A 20,734-nucleotide genomic window follows, 5' to 3' on the forward strand; every position below is an offset into this window, starting at 1 on the left:
CAGAGATGCTGCTCAGCTGAGTTCTTTCTCAAAAAAAAAAAAGTCTGATTGAACTGTATTAGGATTTGGAGCTTATATCACATCAGAGAACCTTGCTGTGGGGAAGCAAAATCATCTAGTGGTGAGGGAGTCTCAAGTGACTGAGGAATTTTCCCTTTTTCTGCTTCTGATATATTGTGGGACCACAGGCAAGTCACGTTGCTTTGACCAGTTCATTACCATGTCTCTTAAAGACAAAGATTGCCTTTTGCTTTATGTCTTTTGTCATGGCATTCTCATCAGACCTGTATTCTGCACTTAGTAATTCCAGCTAAAAACAGGGGGAAAACTCTTGAGTTAATAATGTTGTAGCGTTTTTATTTGTGTTTCCTTTGCAGAGCTCAGAGCACTGTAAACCAGTTACTATTAATCATGCTATCCTCCAAAGGGGGCTATAGTACTTTTATCTTAGTAGTACAGGTATAGTAGCAGATCTGCATAGTGTGTTGCAGCCTGAGGTATAGCTAAAAGGTAGTCTGTCAATCTATGGCAAAGCTACATCTCTGTTTCTTGTAGTTCACTTCTTATCTAGACCAGGTTTCTACATTATTTTATTGAGGCATTAATCCATTTTGTCTAGTCTCTTGTGTCACAATACCTGTCAAAACTTTTTTCTTTGTATTTGTGCAAATTAAATCCACTCATGAAGTCAACTGTATGAAGTCAACTGTATGGACCATACTTCTGACTGCAATGTTTCAGGCAGCATTGCTATGTCAATAAAGGATTTGATGATGTATTGTATTTGCCTGACACAGCAGAGCTAACACAAACAACTAGTGTAAATGTAGTTATAACCACAAAATTCAACTTCTGTTGGTGTAGCTTGTTTTGCCTGGAAGCATGATGACATGAAATAATTATACTTGCAAAAGGTAGTTTTTATACATCTGTGGTACAAAATTGTAACTACAGAGGAGGGTATACTTATACCAATTTACACTAGCAGAACGCTCTTCTATATAGGTATAGCGATACCAATTTCTGTCACTGGCTTGGTGTAATGTTGGCATTGCACTAGGAATCTGTGTGCTGGAGGTATCAACTCAAGACTCACAGATGTGTTTCTTTGTAATTTTCTTGTCACTACACCTGTCCTAAGTTTGAAGGTAAGGCAGAATGGAAAGAGCAGGGATAATGGTAGAGTAAAAGGTAAAAACCAAGTGTGACGCAGTTCTAAAGAATGCAAGGATCATGGGAGAGTTCATCATTAGAGTCATGAGGCTGACGTGATTGGGTAAAATGAGGAGAGGAAGAAGCTTCAAGAAAGCCATGAGTAAGCACAACACAGATATGAGCTGAGGAGCAACAGAAGAGAATCTATGAATTGGTACAGTCTCAGGAACTAGGAATTGATCTCTTGGACTTTTGCTTGTAAAGGGATTTGAGAAGGGTTGAGGCAAAACAGTGATACGCTTTCCACCAGTACAGGTATTTCACTGCGTTGGTGTTAACTTCTCTGTCTTACATCTGTACTTCATACTCTTAAAATCAAGGAATTTTGCAAATATATGGAAGCACTATCAGAGGACCTTGCTTTAGGTATTTGTTACGTCAGATGGAAATAGGTTTGTCCTCTGTGACCTTTAATATATTTGTTTAAAAAAAAAAATAAATTCTTATATCTGCTCTTATATCTACACTTTATACCTTTTGTGACCTCTAATGGACAGTATGTATGTTACTTTACTCTGGTGTAGTGTAGGTGCAGAACATATACAAGATATATGAATTCCCTGTAATTGTTCTGAATGGCAATATCTACAGCACATTTATTTAAGTTTAACCATTCATTTTTGCTGGGGACCTCTGCTGTCATGTGAGATATGGATCTCTCCCCTAAGTCACACTTTCCATGTTTTATTCATCGGGTAAGTGTTTTTTTGGAAATAAATCCAGCCAGTTTTATGCAGACATTCCATCAAAAGCCCTTTTAGGTAGAAAGAAACACAGTTTACATCTGAATTCTGGGTTTTCCATGGCACTTGACAAACCAGAAAAGAATCATCTTTCCTTCATGGCCCAAGGAGTTCTGAAATAACTTACCATGCTGTAAATCTGTATAAATATGGGATATCCCTTTTGGCGCTTGTGGTTGCAGGCTTGAAAAAAGCAACATGAATCTAATTGAACATGCACTAGAGTTGTAACTAATGATACGTATGCATATTAACTTGCTTTGGTGATGAATTTGCCTTTGCAAAAATCAGTGTCATTTTTCCTACCTGTTATATCCCAAAGGATTTTTTTTAAAATGTAAAAAGATGTTTGCCTTAACTCTGAAATAGTTTTTGCATTATTTCACCTGATTAAAACAAAAAGGGGAAGGGAAACAGTGAAATTATTTTTGTTCCAAGTAATTTTAAGAGTGATATACTAAGGCTGTATTATAAGTATAGAAGAAGTTGCCAAGAGTGATAAGTGGACTAGAAGCTACTCTGAAGAGGCAAATAAGAAAAAGGAATTCCCCTGTCATGGGGTACTAAAGCATCCTTGACCAGCAGAGTAGTTTGTAGAAGCCACTCCAGCTGAGTGAGTAGAGCTCTATGTCTGACCTTAGCTCTCATATGATTGAGAAGGAGGAAGACTGACTCGCAGCTTGTTTTACCATCTCTAGGTGTCCTGTACAGGGTGAGAACTTTGATTTCTTTGAGAATCAAGGGCCACCTGTCTTAATGTATGTGATTTTCAAACTCACAGTTAATATTTGATTTTTCAAGTTGGGTATCAAACACTACAAGTCATTCTGTAGTGGTGCATTCATAACCAAGATACTTTGTATAAATTGCACTAATTTCATTTTAAGAATATGCATGAATAATCTCAAGGTTTGGGAGCACATGCAGTTTGTTTAGGATATTCTTTCTCTTTGTCATTGTTCTGTTACAGAACTTAATGATCAAAGATACATCTAAGCAATTATTCTTAAACTGTTTCACCAGAAAATATGCCAGAACCAAACACCATCAGTTTTCATGGAAGTGGGTGCCAAGTACATGTTTTATATTATACAATCTGCTTTGCACTTAAAATTTAGTCCACCGGTGCTTTTAGGAGAAGAGAGAAGGGAAGAAAAGAAGGAAGTGGCAAGAAGAGATAAATATTTGTTATTTGTCTTTTTTTTTTTTCCCCTAAACTACAGTAATCATACTTTGGGCAGCCATGAAAGTCTCCGCAAGGCAACCACCTGCATTCAGCTTCGACTACACAACACTAATAATTTGAAGCAAAGTTTGGCTCGAACGGTATGTCGTCTTTTTTTCCTCCTCTTTCTTTCAGCATCCCTGAAGGAATAAAATTCCACCAATCCTTTTATGTAGCAACCTGCAGTAATAATCAAAGAGAGATTATTTGCTTTCCTGAGAATGCATATATTATTGCTGAACTGCAGTTGAAATGTACTGGGGAACATTTCTGCTTTGCCTCCTGTACTTATATCTAGTGAGTTACTGTAGAGAACACACAACTGAAAAAGACCAAGGGTTACCTTTTTAGAAAAAAAATCAGTTTTGTTAGAATTTAATGCTATTTATTTCAGGTAGGTAGAGAATTCTTATTTTTTATTAGCCTTTCTATGTTTTGAAATATAACAAGAGCAAAACCACGCAAAGTACTGCGTAAAATGAATTAGATCTGGATTCTTGTCATTATCACTGAAAACCAGAGTAGGCTGATAAAAGCCAGAATCACAGTTGGTGTGTTTATGCACGTGTGATGCATACTTGTATGTGTGTATGTTCTTGCTTGCAGACATGCAGAAATATTGTTTGTAAGGACATGTAGTCCTTACAGAAAACATAATTTTATCACCATCTTAAATCCAGGGACATTCCTATTCAGATTATTTGAATTTAAGCAACCTTGCAGTGGATTACTGAGCTTTAATGGCACTGACCTATGCTACTAAATGTGAGCTTTATTCCCAGTGGACCACCTAGAATTACTTCCAACCCAAAGTTTGCAATACAGCAGAAACTTTGTTCTGGGCAGTGTTCACTGGCAGTGTGCTGACTCTGTTCACAGATAGTACCAATTACCTGCTTTGCCTTGGTATGCTATCAGCCTGAGTCTGTCAGTATATGGGTCAGATGGCAGATTTCTAATAAAAAAGGGTAGGGGCTTTCTTTTCCTTTCTGTTATGTGTCACCATGTGGAACATCAAGTTCAATATAATATGTTACCTGGAGCATTAAAAAAGGGCTATAATGAGGCCAAATATATATATATATATATATACACATTTCACATTTTAATGAGTTTATAGATAAAAGCAGAATAATTTAGTGCTGATACGTACAATCCTGGCTTAAATTATTGGCATTCTTCACTGCCAATATTTTTCACTTAACTATTTATTTTTTAAAAACCATTGGTTCTTCTTGGTATAACATTGTCCAAAAGAAAGTAAATTAGGAAACATGTAAGCTTTCATTGCTAGGTCACTTCTTCAAAAATTATTCAGATCAATGAATTGCCAAATGCTTGCTCTCAGTCTAGGGAAAATAAGTTGATGTTTGAATATACCTTCAGAAGGGGGTAAGCAAGTGTCCATCTCATAAGTCCTTTCTCACCCCATCCCTGCATCACACCAGCAAAAAGCACACGTCCAGTGACCATTGGAATGAGTTTTGTCTTGGGAAACTATCTGTGGTAACTTGTTGTCATTTAACTGCAAGTTGTTGAGATCAAGGCAGGCATCACCATGTGATTTCCATTGTCTGCATTAAACAGAGATTAGGTGGTCATCATAGTCCTTTCTGGTGTTAGATCTGTGACAAGACATCCTGTGTTAGAACGTGGAAAACTTCATTTTTCATATAGTGCTGCCAAAAAAGGGCTTGAAAAGAGAGGAGTGTTGGTGATTAGATATAATTATGGATGCACATAAATATATGTAATGGTGGAAAAATTATTTACCTTTTTTAAGTCAGCATCTCTATCTTTGAAATAGAATAATATATTATTGACTCTTCTGCTGGGCAGTTGCAGGTTTCCAACATTTTCTGGCCTGAGAAATCAGTGACACGAATTAGAAGTTTGATTTGAATGCGTTTTGCTACTTACATGCATATAGCATGTGGTGAAGGTGTTTTTTACACGCATATACTGAAAAGAGGGAGACTCAAACAACTTCCTGACAATCTACTCTTCAAAATTCTAAGCCAATGACTGGTTTTCTACAAGTTACTCTGTCTTCAAACAGAAAAACTAAAATATAGGGCAAATGACCTATTTGGTCTATATAGATCTGCTATTACTATAGATCTCCAAAACTATCTGCTTTGGAACCTAATGATATGTTCAGGAGTCTCTTCTGAAACTTTAAAGCTTGTTTGTGTGCTAAGGAAGCAAAACTCTAGACCAATGCCATCCGGAGACTGCCTTCATGAAATTGGGATGCGTGGTTAAAAATATCTGTCTGTACATGCAAATTACTATTATTATGCTTAATAACCAATATAAGTGGATACTTATAAGCAATATAAAACTATTATTTTTTTTTTTAACCAGACAGTGTACGAACTTTGGCCAATAACTACATGTTCTTTTGTGAATTCAGCTGAAAAACATATTTTTTTAAGGTAAATGCTTGCTTCCTTTCCTTTTGTGGGAAGCTGGTATTCTGTTATGAAGTATTCAGAAAGAGGAAATTGTCTTGAACTGAGCAGTTACAAGAAATTTGGCCTGGGGCTTTACATGGAAACACAGGTCTTTCAGCCAGTGGATGACCTTTAATTTGATTTTGGTTTTTTGAGACGTGAGATTTATTGGTGTTAACATGCTTGAAGAAAATCGTCTAAGACCCCAGTTTTCAAGATGCTAGATTCCTACTAAATTTCCAAATAAGGCTTATACAGGGAACGTTAGTTTATCTTTTTAATATATAGAAAAATATTGAAGCTCAGTTTTATACCATCTCTAGCCAGACAATGAGCTTCTGTTGAATTGGGATTGAGAATTCTGCACCTTGCAGATTTTTGTCCACACATTGAAACCTTCAGAATGACAATGAATGTGGAGAAAACCCAATAGTCTCTTGTCAGATGGTGGCCCAGTGTACACAGGTTACAATAATACTGAATAATGACTGCTGCACACCTGTCCTGCTCTGTGTTTTAACCTAGATGGTCTCTAAAAGGCAACTCTTAAGCACAAACTCCACAAGTCGTAGTGGGTCAGAAGTGTTAAATTCCTAGTGGCTAGGTGGTGTTTAGGAAAAAATGTGCAGTTGAACAGCGTAGAAGCAGAAACCTTTATCCAGAAACCATTTCTAGGGAGTGCTCTGTATATTCAAGTCACTCATTTTTTCAGAGTTGTCCCCACATACTGATTATCTGGGGGAAGCATGAATCTTTGCAGTGGAGAAGCAGCAAAGAATACTTATGGGTTTCTAACAAGAGCCTCACTTGCTTCCAGAAAGGAATTTTTGGACTAAAGCAGCCAGCAAGCAGTATTTCCTGAAAGTTCAAAAACATTTTTATTTTCATATATACCAGTGTTAATGGTGTTAACGTTTTACCAGACATAATGAGTTAAGTGTTAACTTTCTGGGCATAATCACAGATGAGAAAAGTCAGTGGCCCATCATGATAAGAAGGGGGTGATTTTTTTTCCATTATTTAAAAGTTTGTGACTTTGAGGCACTACACAATCCCTCTAAAAATAGAAGGGAGCCTTTTCTTGTGTTAAAATATCCCTTGAAATTGTGCTACTGTTTAATAACCTATGATAGGGTTTAACCAGGAAGGGTGGCATTTTAAGATATCTTAACTCTATCCCAGCTGAAACCAGGACAGAATTATTGATCACCCCTTTATTGTAACTGACACGGCTCTGAAAGCTTCAGGCCATGAAGTTACTTTAGGTTACTAATAATAGCAAAGAACATGAGCAGCTCTTGAGCTGGCATAAGTCATAGACCCAGAGTTTTATTCCAGCTCCAGGGCATGCTTGTGACAGAGCACTCATATCGGAAAGGAGAGGTCCTGCTCGCAGGCTGGAGCACCAGCAAGTCTGTCAGGACAACACAAAACCTAATGGAGGAGATGCAGACTGTGTTGCATTGAAAGCTGCAGTGTTTCCTTTTGCTCTGGACTCAGTTCTGTAGATCTCTTTGGGTCTGCTGAAACCTGCTCCAGCCACACTGAATTCAAGGATCTGAGGTAGTCAATAGTGAGCTCACGGTCAATTTTGTTGTTGCTGTTCTCTGAAACTTGTGTCTTTGAACATAAAATGAAATTAGACGCAGTTTATGGAAAAAAAAATTGCCCTCCCTCAGAATTCATATGAAAAGATGTGAAAATAGTGTGTTGGGAGTTTTTTTGTTGTGTGTTATTTTGGTTTTTTTAAGGCACAAACTTTGAGACTTTTAAGATTCTTCAGCTAGCTCAGTTATGCACATATGCAGCTAATGTTTATTTTTGTGAGTTAATCTGCGCTTACTCTTGGGGAGAATTTGACCTGTGATCTATAGAATCCTTCCAAATTTTGAACTTTGGAACATGTTATTTTATAGAAAACTCCACTAAGATTGTAGTTTAACTAGTGTCAAAGAAACACATGAATATCTTGACAGCCATTCTATGTAATAATCGCCCATATGTATTCAGGTGCTAAATAATTCACATACATCCACCTTTTGCCCTAGTCCATCAGATCCCCTTAAGTTTCTGGGTTCCTATCAATCACACATATCTCTAAGCTTCAGGGTTCCCTCCTTCCATCTGTGTCACATTGTTTCCGAGTTCATCCCTTCCTGTCTCCTAGCCCTATCAGTGTATGAGATCAAGGAGGAAGTTTGTCATTTATCAATCTTGTTCTGTAGCTTAAGCCTTGTCCCTGTGATTGCTCAGTTCAGATGTGCTCTGATATTTGTAAGGTCTCCAGAGGTGGCAGTGTGACAGCTAAGTATGCAGCGACATTATAAAAATGCAGGGTGGATTTTGCAGAACACACACACTACTCATCTGTAGGGTAACGTGACTTTAAAAAAAGAAAAAAAAAAGCATATGACCTGCTGAGAGTCAAGATGGATGTGATTGTTGCTCTGTCTAGAAGCAGCAAATTCAAATCATGGTATTATAGCAAGGAACTATGGAGTGCTGGGTGCTATCTTCTTCCTTGAATGCATGCTGCTGATTATGGTAGCACCACAAAATATTCTCAAGGCTTGAGATGTTATACCAGTCCTCTAGCATGCACTGAAGCAGCATGATAGCTGTCAGAGGTCAGATGCTCCAAGCCTCAGAGTATGGCATGGGCAGAAGACATGAGTTGTGAGCAAAACCAGCAGTTATTAGGTCAGAGCCATATGTAGCACACTTAGTGCTGTGCTCAGGAAATGGGCATCCGTGAGCTATTTTTTTTGTGTCTCATAATCATTTTTGTAGAAGCAACTTAGTGGGGTTCAGAGACAGATTCTGAAATCAGCTGAGAAAAGACCATCTACTCTCAAATGCATCCCCTAGCCCCCAAGTACTTACTCTGTCTTCTCCTCTGTAATAACACGTAACACTCTCATGTCAATACACTGAGATAAGAAACACAGGTGTTTGTATAAGATCAAATGCCCAGACAAAGTGGAGTTTAGTGCTTATATCTGAGACATACTTTCAAGGCTTAATGCATGAGAATGTTTTTCTTACCTTCGCCCCCTTGCATTTCATTCATCTAATTCATCTTTCACTTGTTGCCACTATGTGATAAAAGAGATAGTAGCGCTCCAGATGGGAATTCTTTACAGAACATCTGTAATGTATCTAGCTCAGCAAGATCCCGCTCCTTAAACAGTGCTATTGCCAATTCTTTATATAGTGATCTAAAGCAGAATTAGTGTGAATTAATTCACATGTTAATTAACATATTTAAATTGAATCCAACCATAGAAGAGACACAAGTTACTTAGGAATGCTAGCTTTAGACCACTACTACACTTCAATTAACTAGAAAAAATTGCTGGTGTGGTCACCTTCTTCTGAACAAGCTTTCAATATTTGAATTCACTAACATTCAAAATATTAGGAGAAGGCTGTTTTAGCCAAGTGAAAGATTGTTGTTTTTTTTTTCTTTAGAAAATACAAATTTGCTTTCAAATTCAGTTTGGGGGGGGGGGGGAATCATCAATCATATTTCATCACTGTTGGATTGTGTTGTTCTCTTTTTTTTTAATTTTGTTTATTGTATGAAAGTGATAACAGGAAAATATTAACAGAATTTTTTTTTCCCTTATTGAAATGTTTTGCTTAAGGTTAAACCATTTTTTCTACCCTTCACAAAGAACTTGAAAGTTTCATTAGTTTAGTTCAACCTAAAATGGAGTCACTTTTCAGATTCTTCTGTATCCTTGGTCAGATACAATTTCTGTACTCTGCTTCACCTTTAAGCGAACAAATATTTTAGATCAGTATACATGTAAATAAATAAGCTGTGACCTGATTGCCTAAGCTGTGCCCATTCCAGCCATCATTTACAGTTCTAGAGATACTAAGGAAAATAATGTCTGGCAGCTGTCCTAGCCGTTATGGAGACAGAAACTCATCACCACTAGATGCCTATGTGCTGTGCTGCTTTCCTGCTTCTGTTTTCTTAGTTAATTCTTTTCTCTCTCATCCCCCTACTCCTCCCAGGGTTATACCTGTTTATAAGTGTCATTCCCTTTGTAATCCTTGACCAGTGAATTTGGGGTCATGCTTGTCACAAGCCCCTCAGTAACTTTTCCCTATGAGTTATAGGGATATGGGTCAGAAAAAGGGCAGAATTTTCAGGACATGGTGGTGCTTACAAGCTGGCAGTACACGCCTAGCATGGGCTGAGCTACCTCCATGGGGTGGGAAGGGTTAAGCCATCAAAGGCAACAAATCCATGGGGCTGGAGAAAGAACTCTATCTGAATTGAAACAGGTTTGATCAGCAGAATATATGAAATAAGACAAAATCACAGAATTGTTTAGGCTGGAAGGGATCTCATGGGATCATTTAGTCCAACCCCTCTGCTCAAGGAGGGTCAGCTAGAGTAGGTTTCCCAGGACCATGTCTGGTCATGTTTTGAATATCTCAGCAGATATTCAACCTACTCCACAGTCTTTCAGGGCAACATCTTCCTGTGTTTGACTACCTTCACAATATTTTGTGTGTGTGTGTGTTAACATGGAATTTCATGTGTTTTAATTTGTGCCCTTTACCTCTTGTCCTGTCAGTAAGCAGTACTGAAAAGAGTCTGACTCCCTTGTCTTCATTATTTCCCATCAGATACTTGTACACATTGATAAGATTCCCCCTGAGCTTTCCCTTCTCCAGACTGAACAGTCCTAGCTCAGCCTCTCCTCATACTAAAAATGCTTTGGTGCCTTGATCCTCTCTGTGACTTCACTGAGAGAAGTCCCTTCAGAAGGGTTGCAAAGGATGGTACAGGTGTTCTCTGTTCTGTTTTCTTAGAAAAGGAAGCAGCAGGGGGGTTTTGGATGAAAACTGATTTCGGCTTTGTGGCTGGTGGATATTGCCATTGCAAAAGGGTGGCTTCTGCTGTCTGTAACAAGAAAGCAGAGGCAGGGTTTACTGAGGCTGGGCTATAGTCTTCACCTATATGGAGCTAGAAGGAACTGCTGTGACAATCTGGTTTGGCCTCCTACCTAGTACAACCCAGTGTAACATGAGAGAGACTCGCCAAATAAAATTTCAGATTGAAACATCCTGAACACTCTGATAGGACTGTTCCTAAAAGAACATGCTGACTTTGGAAAATACCAAGCAAATCTCTCCAACATGCATTCTTCCAATCAGAATACTATATCTCACTATATGCTTCTCTTCCACAGCATGAAGATGACCAAAGACAGTTCAGTGTGAATCAGCTGTTAGAAGACAGTTGTGCCTGGAGGCTGACTCGGTAAGAACACTGGTATTTAACAATATTTCTGTTTGTTCGTATTTGTAGTGAGCATCTTGGTGCCAAAGGACAATTCTGAGACCTACTGGGGACAGGAATGATACCAAAGAGAAAATTGGCTCAATGTTTTAGACTCTTATTTTCAGACCTTATTGATTACTTAGCAATAATCATTTATAGATATGTGTAATTTTTCCCATTCTCTCCCTTTCATGTCATTGAAGGTTTCATTAGAACTTGCATGTTTCCTAAAGATTCCCAGGATTGAAGGAGTCATAATTCTCACGTGTGCATTGCTCTTAGAGAATTTTAAGAATAAATACTGTAAAAATAATAGATTTGCTCTTTATTATGCCTGTGTTTTCACAGCTGAGTGATGTTTTGTTTTATTTTATTTTATTTTTGTAATGGAGGCTATCTATGACAAGTTTTTAACTTGGCACTCAAAACGCATCTGACTCTAAAGCTAACCTACCATGGACAAGCACTAAATGAGATAGATTCCTCATTCAACTTTCATTATGTTCCATTTCATGCACTTAGATAAAGAAGCTGTTAACACTTTTTGTAATGTTTTTCATCAATGTGTTACAAAGTACTTTGCCAAGAACAGTAAATGCCACACCTGTCATTTAGCAGATGGAGGAAAACAGAGAGGTAGTGACTTGTTCAAGGTGAATATCTGATGCTTACTGAGGACCCATCTGGTTTCCTAAGAGCATGGCCCAAATCTCCATTCTGGTCCTTGCTATAGAGATCAAACCAATCATACAGTTTATACACACACTACTTATTGGCTGTTTTATTTCTTGTGATGTAAAGTATGTGGCCTTTTCTATGGCAAGGAGAATCTTCAGAGGGGATAGGTGATAAAAGATGTTGAGCTGGAAATCAACTATGGTCTGCAAAATTTCCTCTGATACTGTAGGGCAATAAATACTTTCTTCAACCACAAGCTCAGTAAATATTGAAAAAGTAAAAGCTTGAACTGTGTTGACAGGTAGAAGAAAACATTTTCCAGCAGTGATGACCCAGAAAGATCTGTGGTCAGGCCTTGTGCTCTCAATTGTATTTCTAACTTATCTGAGAAAAAAAGGGGTAATAGCTAAGTGACAAAAGTTTGCTGCCCATAGTGTGCACAGGAGCTGCCTGTGATGATTTGCAGAAGGATTTTACAATGCCGAGTTGAGTGTGTGATAAAGTGGCAGATGAAATTTTGAGAAGATAAATGTAGATGGGAGGAAACGGTCTTAAATTCACATATGAAATCATAGGCTCTGAGTTGACTTTTACCACCAGGAATGAGTTCTTGGGGTTATAATCAATAGTTCTGAATGTCAGCTTGGTGCCCAGCAGCTGCAAAAAAGATTAAACAAATGTTGGGAATTATTATGAAAGAAATGAAAAAAAAACCAAAAAAACAATATTATCCCACAGTATCAGTGTAGGGTGTTCATTTATCTTGAATATGGCTGACAGTTCTGCTTCTCCCATTTCAAATATGATGTAATAGAACTTGAAAAAGTGAAGAGAAGGGCAGTAAGGATGCTCATAGGAATGAAATGCCTTCCATATGAGAAACAAATAAGTAACAATATTCTTCATCCTGATGAAGAGATAATAGAAGATGGATATTTTATAGATGACAAGTATATGAAACTAGGAAGCACAGAGAATGTCTGCAGAAAAGGATCATTTACTGTATCTTCCAATGCAGGATAAAGGGAGTATGAAGTGAAAGTAGCAGATTCAAAACAGACAAGAGGAGGTATTTCTTTGTATAAGACCTAATTAAGTAATGTTTGCACACAGCCCGACTTATCCAGAACTGTGTCCAGATGGTTTTTGAATATCTCCAAGGAGGGACACGCTACAACCTCTCTGCGCAATTTATGCCAGTACTCGGTCACCCTTGATACCTCCTGTGTTTTAGTTTGTGTTCGTTGCCTCTTGTCCTGTCACCACTGAAGAGAGCCTGGCTCCCTCATCTTTGCACCCTCCCTTCAGTTGTTTATATACATCAAGAAGATCCCACCTGAGCTTTCTCTTCTCTAGGCTCAACAGTCCCAGCTCTCAATCTTTCCCTGTAGGAGAGAGGCTCCAGTCCTTCCATCATCTTAGTGGCCCTTTGTTTGACACTTTCCAGTACATATATGTCTCTCGTACTGAGGAGCCCCGAACTGGACACAAAATTCCAGGTGTGGCCTCACCAGTGCTGAGTAAGAGGGGAAGGATCTCCTCCCTCAACCTGCTGGTAATACTCCTCCTAATGCAGCCCAGTATACCTTTAGCCACCTTTAGCCTTTTTTGCTGCAAGGGCACATTGCTGTTTCATGTTCAGCTTCCTATCCACGAGGACTGCCAGGTCCTTTTCTGCAAAGCTACTCTACGGACAGTCAGCCAGCAGCATGTACTGGTGCATGGGGTTATTCCTCCCCAGGCACAGGACTTTGTGCTTCCTTTTGCTGAACTTCATGAGGTTCCTGTCAGCCCATTTCTCCAGCCTGTTGAGGTCTCTCTGGATGGCAGTACAACCTTTTGGTGTATCAGCCACTGATGTTAAACAGTACTGGACCCAGGACTGACCCCTAGGGTACATTGCTAGTTACCAGCCTCCAGCTAGACTTTGTGCCACTGATCACCACCCTCTGGGCCTAGCTATTGGGCCAGTTTTCAATCCACCTCACTGTCTGCTCGTTCAGCCCATAATTCATTAGCTTCTCTATGAGGTTATTATGGATGACAGTGTCGTGTCAAAAACCTATGATTTCATCATGGAATGTTATCAGGTTGGTCAAGCACAACCTTCCCTTGGTGAATCCATTCTGACTACTCTCTATCATCTTCTTGTAGTTTATATGCGTGGAAATGCTTCTCAGGTTTAGTTGCCCCATCACCCTCCTAGGGTTCAAGTTGAGGTTGATCAGCCTGTAGTTCTCTGCACCTTCCTTCTTGCCCTTCTTGAAGATGGGAGTGACATTTGCTTTCCTCCAATCTTCAGACACCTCTTCCAGTCACCCTGTTTGTTCAAAGATTATCAAGAGTGGCCTCACAATGACATCAGCCATTCCCCTCAGCATCCGATCAGGGCCCATGGACATACGTATGTCCAGTTTAAGTATTCTCTAACCTGATTCTCATCTACTTCCTAGTTCTTTCCAGGGACTGCTTCCTGGAGGCCATGTACATGAGACAGCACCGCTCTAGATTCCTTGCACATATGCAGTCTTCCAGTGTTGTGCTTAAGGCTTGCTCTAGGATATGCATTACATACCTTCCACTTTATGGTATGGAAATACCGCCATGACAGCCTGCCTCATGTTATGTTGGGTATTTTGAACTGGAAACACCCCTTTTTAATGAATAAAACCCCTACATGTCTTAGTAGCACTGTAGAGTTGGTGCTACACAGGATGCACAGCTGGTTCTATCTAACTGTGGCTTCTCCAAGTATTGTAAACACAAGCCTTCACGCACTCCTTAACTTAGGGATCAAAAAATCACTCCCTGGAGCAAACTTTAGCAGTGTTCACATATTCTTTTTCCCCATTAGATGCAACTATTTGAGCTGAAAGCACTAGCACAATTATGTTGAGAAGGTACTTAGATTTGAAGCACCACCAAAATTATAAGATAAGCCATACAGTGAAGAAAAGCACTTTTTCTAGTAAGCGGTGCCACCCTAGTATTTTTTTGTGAGTAGGCCAGTCAATAATATCATACCTAGTCATAACAGCCGTTTCTACCAGCACATGCAACATCTTTGTACTTATTCTGCACTGGAATGTATTTTTGCAACCCGTGATAATTCCTCAATTCTATATCTAGCTAGGGCTGTAATAGAGATGGAGTAGATGGATGCAGTAGAATGGGCTCAACACAATCTGTGCAAATCTGCCTGGCACCTAGGAAGGCCAGCAGATTACTTTCCTATATTGCTTTGTCTTCACAGCTGTGAGTACTTAGGTTAGCTAAATAAAATAATGCTTAGGGTTGTCTGCATGTACTGTAGTTACATTTCTGATTGTAGCACACAAACATTTGTGTTTTAGAGAACATATTGATTGAGATGCTCGGTCTGCTTAGATCCAGTGGAGAAGAAAAAAGAACTGTTTGAAGTTCTTGAGATGAATTAAAAAGAATGAACTGGAACCTTACCTCTGTAATAATCAGATTTGCTCTCACAGACAAATGTGAACAAATAAATCTGGCAGCCCCTGCATCACTTCACACACTGATTTTCATAGCTTGAAAACCAAACACAATGTAAATCAATGAGTGCATCAGAAGAACTACAGTCCATCGGCCCATAATCTCAGATGCTGAGGTGCCAGTAGCTATAACATGATGGCTAGTCTGATCCATGCAGTTAAGCACAGCTTAGTTAGGCAACATCGTGATAAACAGCGTTTTAGAAAGGAAACCTAGCATTGCTCTGCAGTAGATGCTGCTGCCAGGAAACTGAAAAATGAATGCTGTAAGTATATGCTGTGTACTTGTCATCTTCCTCCCATTTAGACTAGCTCAGATGCAAGACTGACTCTCTCAAATTGTTTGTACTTTCCTCTTTTATTTTCTTTTCTTTTCAAAACTGTTGTACCATGTTGCCTTGCTAAAAGCTCCAAAAATTTGCTCAATGTCAAAAAAACCTTGAATGTTCATGGGTTGGTTAGCATTGCCATATTTATACACGGTTGTTGTTGTTTAACCCCAGCCAGCAACTAAGCACCACTTGCTCACCTCCCTCACAGTGGGATGCGGGAGAGAATCAGAAGGATAAAAGTGAGGAAGAGCTCATGGGCTGACATAAAGACAATTTAATAGGTAAAGCAAAAGCTGTGCATGCAAGCAAAGCAAACCAAGGAATTCATTTCCCACTTCCCATGGGCAGGCAGGAGTTCAGCCATCTCCAGGACAGCAGGGCTCCGGCACCTGTAACGGTGACTTGGGGAGACAAACACCATCAATCCTAATGGCTCCCCTCCGTCCTCCTTCTTCCTCCAGCTTTCTATGCTGAGCATGACGTCCTATGGTCTGGAATATCCCTTGGGTCAGTCGGGGTCAGCTGTCCCGGCTGTGTCCCCTCCAACTCCTTGTGCCCCCCCAGCCTCCTCGCTGGTGGGGTGGGGTGAGGAGCAGAAAAGGCCTTGACTCGGTGTGAGCACTGCTCAGCAGTAACAAAAACGTCCCTGTGCTATCAAGATTGTTTTCAGCACAAATCCAAAATACAGCCTCATACTAGCTACTATGCAGAAAATTGACTCTATCCCAGCCTAAACCAGCACAACAGCTATGAGAGATGTACAAGTATGAACTATGTCTGCGTGGTAACACATGAGTATTATTAGTTATCTAGCAGCCAAAGATTCAGGATAGCATTAGTAGAGGTATTTTGATCATTGTTACAAGTTGCTGGATTTGTTTCCTATTCATTATGTAAAATTATGGCTACTTTATACAGAAATTTCTCTAGGGTAGAATAAACTGATGGAAAATATGTTAATTTTTTTGAACTAGTATTATAACTTACAAAATTATTCTGAAACCTGCATTTAGGCCAAGCATGCTGATAAATATGCTTACCTGTATGCAACAAGGCAAGCTCATATGTCCAGAACTACTTTTGAGCTGGGTAATGCTATGAAAAAGATGTTATGCCTGGAGACTTGGTCAAAGCCAGAGCAACAACTTGTATTAGCTATGATTTAACAGGATTACAGGAAGAATTGCCAGACAGCTACTCAACACACAAACTGCCTGGCTAGATAAGACCAGTGCAGATTGGAAATAAAAAGCTGTAAAGGCAAAACCATCTGTAGGAGGAGTTGAACGGTAGGCATCTACAGGAAAATGCACTCTGGTATTAGCACAGGGAAGGCCGCCCAACATTTCTCTATTCTGTATGATGATTTCAGTGCAATGAGTCTCTTTCCTTCTCTTGCCATACAATATATATAATGAAAGTCTAACCACGTACCATGAAACCTGTACTTTGGACCATAGTTGCAATGCTAATCTCTGATTGCTCACTTAGCCCAACTAAGATACATGAGGACACACACAATTTCTCTGTAAACAATAGTCCATTTGCTTTGAAGCAATCAAAAGACTTTTGTGACTTACAGCTACCAGACTGCAATGAGGGAAAAATTCCTTCTAAGTCTTCTGAAGAGAGAGAACCCTAATACAAAGGGTCGGTGGGAAATAAAGAAAAAGTCAAGGATAAAGTGACAGAGTAAAACAAATAAACACTAAATATAAATTGCAATTTCCACTTTTCCATAAAAGCACATGCAAACCCTAACTACCACTGAGGAGCACCAAGGCAATAATGTGTCCATTTTACCAATTAGTAGGCTAGGCAGGGTGTGGAAATGGGAATTAAGGTTTCTGTACCCTTTCCTGAAGATTTGACCCTACAGAGGTGGCCTTCAAAGGAAAAGGAAGGTATATGCCTGTGTGTAACAACCTTAGACATGGTCTCATAGGCATCTTTTTTGTTTTGTTCTAGCAGACAAATAAATGACAGCTATAATTTCACTGTGCTTCAAATACAGAAAATTACACAAATGCTTTTTAAAAGCAAAACTCTGATTCTGGTTATCTGTTGGGGAGAGCACTTGGAGCCTGTGGTTCTAAAATGGTGAGCTGAAGCGTCAGTCCTGGAGTTCAATGTAGAGAGGTGTATAGTCCTGTTCATAATCCTAATTCATTTAGTGAAATTTTGCTAAGGCACAGCTATCTGCCTGTATAAACTTCATGGCAACTTCTGTAGCATGACAAAGGCATGGGACTACAGTGGTGTATGTCTATCTACAAAAGTAAAACAAATTCACACCTTGGGTCTACCAAAAAACCATGGAGATCCGGGCCTAATTACACGTCTACATAAACACTTGTCCTTATTTTATACCAACATAAAATCACTGTCAATTAATTATTCCCTATTTATGGGGGGGGGGGGAAGGCAAACCTGTTCTCTTTATCCAGTTATTAACCTGATATTGTTTTCTTTTTTCTGATTTCCAGACAGAACCTTGTCTCAGTTATTATGAAATATAGAGGTCAAGTGGAGTATCTATTGCAAAATGAGGTATTTGTTCTCTGTTTGTTATACCAGAAAAGCATTAACTTCAATGTCAAAGGTATCTAATTATTAAAATCTCTCAAATGCAATTAAGGAAGACTTTTAATTAAGGCTGTTTAACCTGAGTTTGAAAGGATATAAATTCTCTTAACAAAATGTGGCTTGAGATTAGGAATAAAGTGCTACAAAATTAAAATATCAAAGGTGACTGTTTGTAAGTGTCAAGGAACCTCTAAATAAAAACAGGATTATTTGGGTTGGCAGTATAATATTTTGAATTAGTAGAGGTATAATACACTGTACGTATCTGCAAAATCTGTCCCTGATTTTGCAAACCTACAAGCCAAATGTTTATATATTTAGGATATATATTTAAGCATAAGATAGTTTGCAGCATTAGGTTTAGGCAGCAAAAACTCATAAGAGCCTTATGTGGGCTGCCAATTGAATGCTACATGTCTGAAGGAAAAATCTCAGGAAATCTCTGCTAACTAATGTTTTAAGGACAAAAGTCTAAAGGACAAATGCACATTTGAGTGATAGCTTGGAAGAAACCAAATGGCTATTTAATCTGGGTTTGAGGTTGTCATGCTAACTGACTTTCTAGGGTTTGGAACTGGAAAGAAATGAAGTAAATTAGTAAAATCAAAGAATACTGCTTTAGTGTGGAGATATTCCAGTGCATCCCTTCTGGAGTTATAACTTATTATGCTGAAGTATGGATTTCTTTGAAATATATGTTAAAAAATAAAATTCTCAATTTGTTTCAGAAAACTGTCACCTATATTCAAGTCCAGATTTTAATCTTTGTGTATATTCTTGATACACGGGTATTTCTATATTCTTTTATATATATTATATTCTACATTGTTGTGTAAATCTTGGACACTCTTCTTTTGCAAAATGCGTACAAATTTTAAAGCTGTTGAACTGTGCCTAGCTACAAAGTAAAGCTCTGCTTTTGATACTGTGTCAATATTCACTGAACTTTCCTTTGTAAGCAACTTCTCAAAGGGGACTATTTAGTGTATAAAACGTGATGCAGTCATAACCAATTGGGAAATTGAGGTCTCCAAGCTCAAATGTGCATATATATTTCTTTACTGAAGTAGACCCATCAGTGTAGTTATACACATTCACTTGAATTTTTAGGGCCTAAAATAAGAAGATTCCAAATTCAAAGAAAGCTATAATCTCAACATTAATGAGGCATTACAATCCACCCTCTGCAACTGCCGCTCTGTAGATATTCCTCAGACCTATAATGAAGCACTCTTAAATTTGTTTTTGCTAAAGATTTTTACCTTGAGTAAGCAATTACTTGAGATCATTAAGTTTTTATAAAGGGAAGACAGGACATTTTTCAAATATTCATGCTATGCAACAAATATGCATGTGTTACTCTAGTGCTAAAATTCTCCATGGTTTATTTTTTTTAATAAGGCCTTGCCTACACAGAGACACTCAACAAAGTTCATATGAGTTACTTAAAAGAGCAGGATTGCAAGTTAATGACATAGGTCAGATCACCAAGCAGATGTTTTCATTGAGAGGCGTCAAATTGTATATCAAACCTATAATAATTAAAACTAGCATTACTGCTTCGCTTTAATAAGTGGCTTGAAAAATTATGGAACTATAAGTTCTTTGAATCCTTGTTTATTTATTTTCTTTAACATCTGATTAGATTCCTTTAAGAAAGTTTAAAATTGGGATCTTAATAACTGCTCCCTATCCCAAGGTTAGACGGGATCACACTCACATCACTGGGAGGGTTGTTACCCTTCTGACTCGCCACAATCCACTCTCAGCACAGGCTGAACTTTAAGCCACTGGGATTTACTCACGTATGCTATGTTAAGTACACACGTACCTGCTTGAATTCTGTATTCAGCTGGAACTTCCTTAAGCATTCAGTTTTAATCAGACAGGTCTTGTGATTCTCAGTTAAAAAAAAATCAATTATTTTTTTCGCACATTTATCTACCTACTTCCAAATTCACTTGTTCAAGGATGTCTGTTAAAAAGCCTTGGGGATACCAATACTTCTGACTTATGTGACAAGCCCACTATCATTATTAGTAGTAATGATTGATAAATGGAAAATGCATTTTATGATGGATAATGCCTCTATAAAACAAAAATGAAAAAAAAAGTTTAGGATATTTGGCACAAGATGGGGCTGGGATTGGTGCTGTTTGGGTTGAAATGTAAAGAGTATTCCCAGAGAATGTGTGTAGTCAGACAACTAGCCATTTTGATTGCCCTAATAATCACTTGACATGCACTTCATTTTTAATTCTATTCAGAATGTACTATTTATGTAGAGAAAAAACTTTGTAAATTTTTAATACAGAGTGTAGAAGTTCTAGAATGAAGTAGCATTTTTTAATCGTGTAAATAATTTAAACACCAAAATATCCTTCAAAGGTTCTGCTGGTATTTAAATATGTAGAGGGGAAAAAAAACATATACAAGATGTTGACTATAATTCTTTTGGACTTTTAAAAAATGTAAAACTTCTGTAAGAAATTAATCTCTGTCTTCCCTTCTTTGGGACAAAAATCAATGTCATATGTCTACATAAGGAAAAGGAAATCTCTTTACATGATAATATCCAAAAAAGAGAAATAGTGTGAAAGAAGTCGTCATTCATAGTATACAATATTACACAATTTTTTTATATGCTTACTCTCCTTGATCTGCAATCTGCTCCTTAAAAGT

General features: G+C 38.3%; 1 protein-coding gene across 1 annotated transcript in view; it reads left to right on the forward strand.

Moving 5' to 3' along the window:
• PIK3C2G (phosphatidylinositol-4-phosphate 3-kinase catalytic subunit type 2 gamma) overlaps positions 1-20,734 on the forward strand; it is a 206,949-nt gene that overhangs the window by 20,792 nt on the left and 165,423 nt on the right. Inside the window, exons 7-9 of the mRNA XM_075051333.1 lie at positions 3,182-3,284; positions 10,853-10,923; positions 17,953-18,016. Coding sequence (XP_074907434.1) covers positions 3,182-3,284; positions 10,853-10,923; positions 17,953-18,016 — 238 coding nt within the window. The remainder of the gene's footprint in view (positions 1-3,181; positions 3,285-10,852; positions 10,924-17,952; positions 18,017-20,734) is intronic.

The sequence above is a fragment of the Buteo buteo genome, chromosome 19, assembly GCF_964188355.1.
Source record: "Buteo buteo chromosome 19, bButBut1.hap1.1, whole genome shotgun sequence".
NCBI classification, from domain to species: Eukaryota; Metazoa; Chordata; class Aves; order Accipitriformes; family Accipitridae; genus Buteo; species Buteo buteo.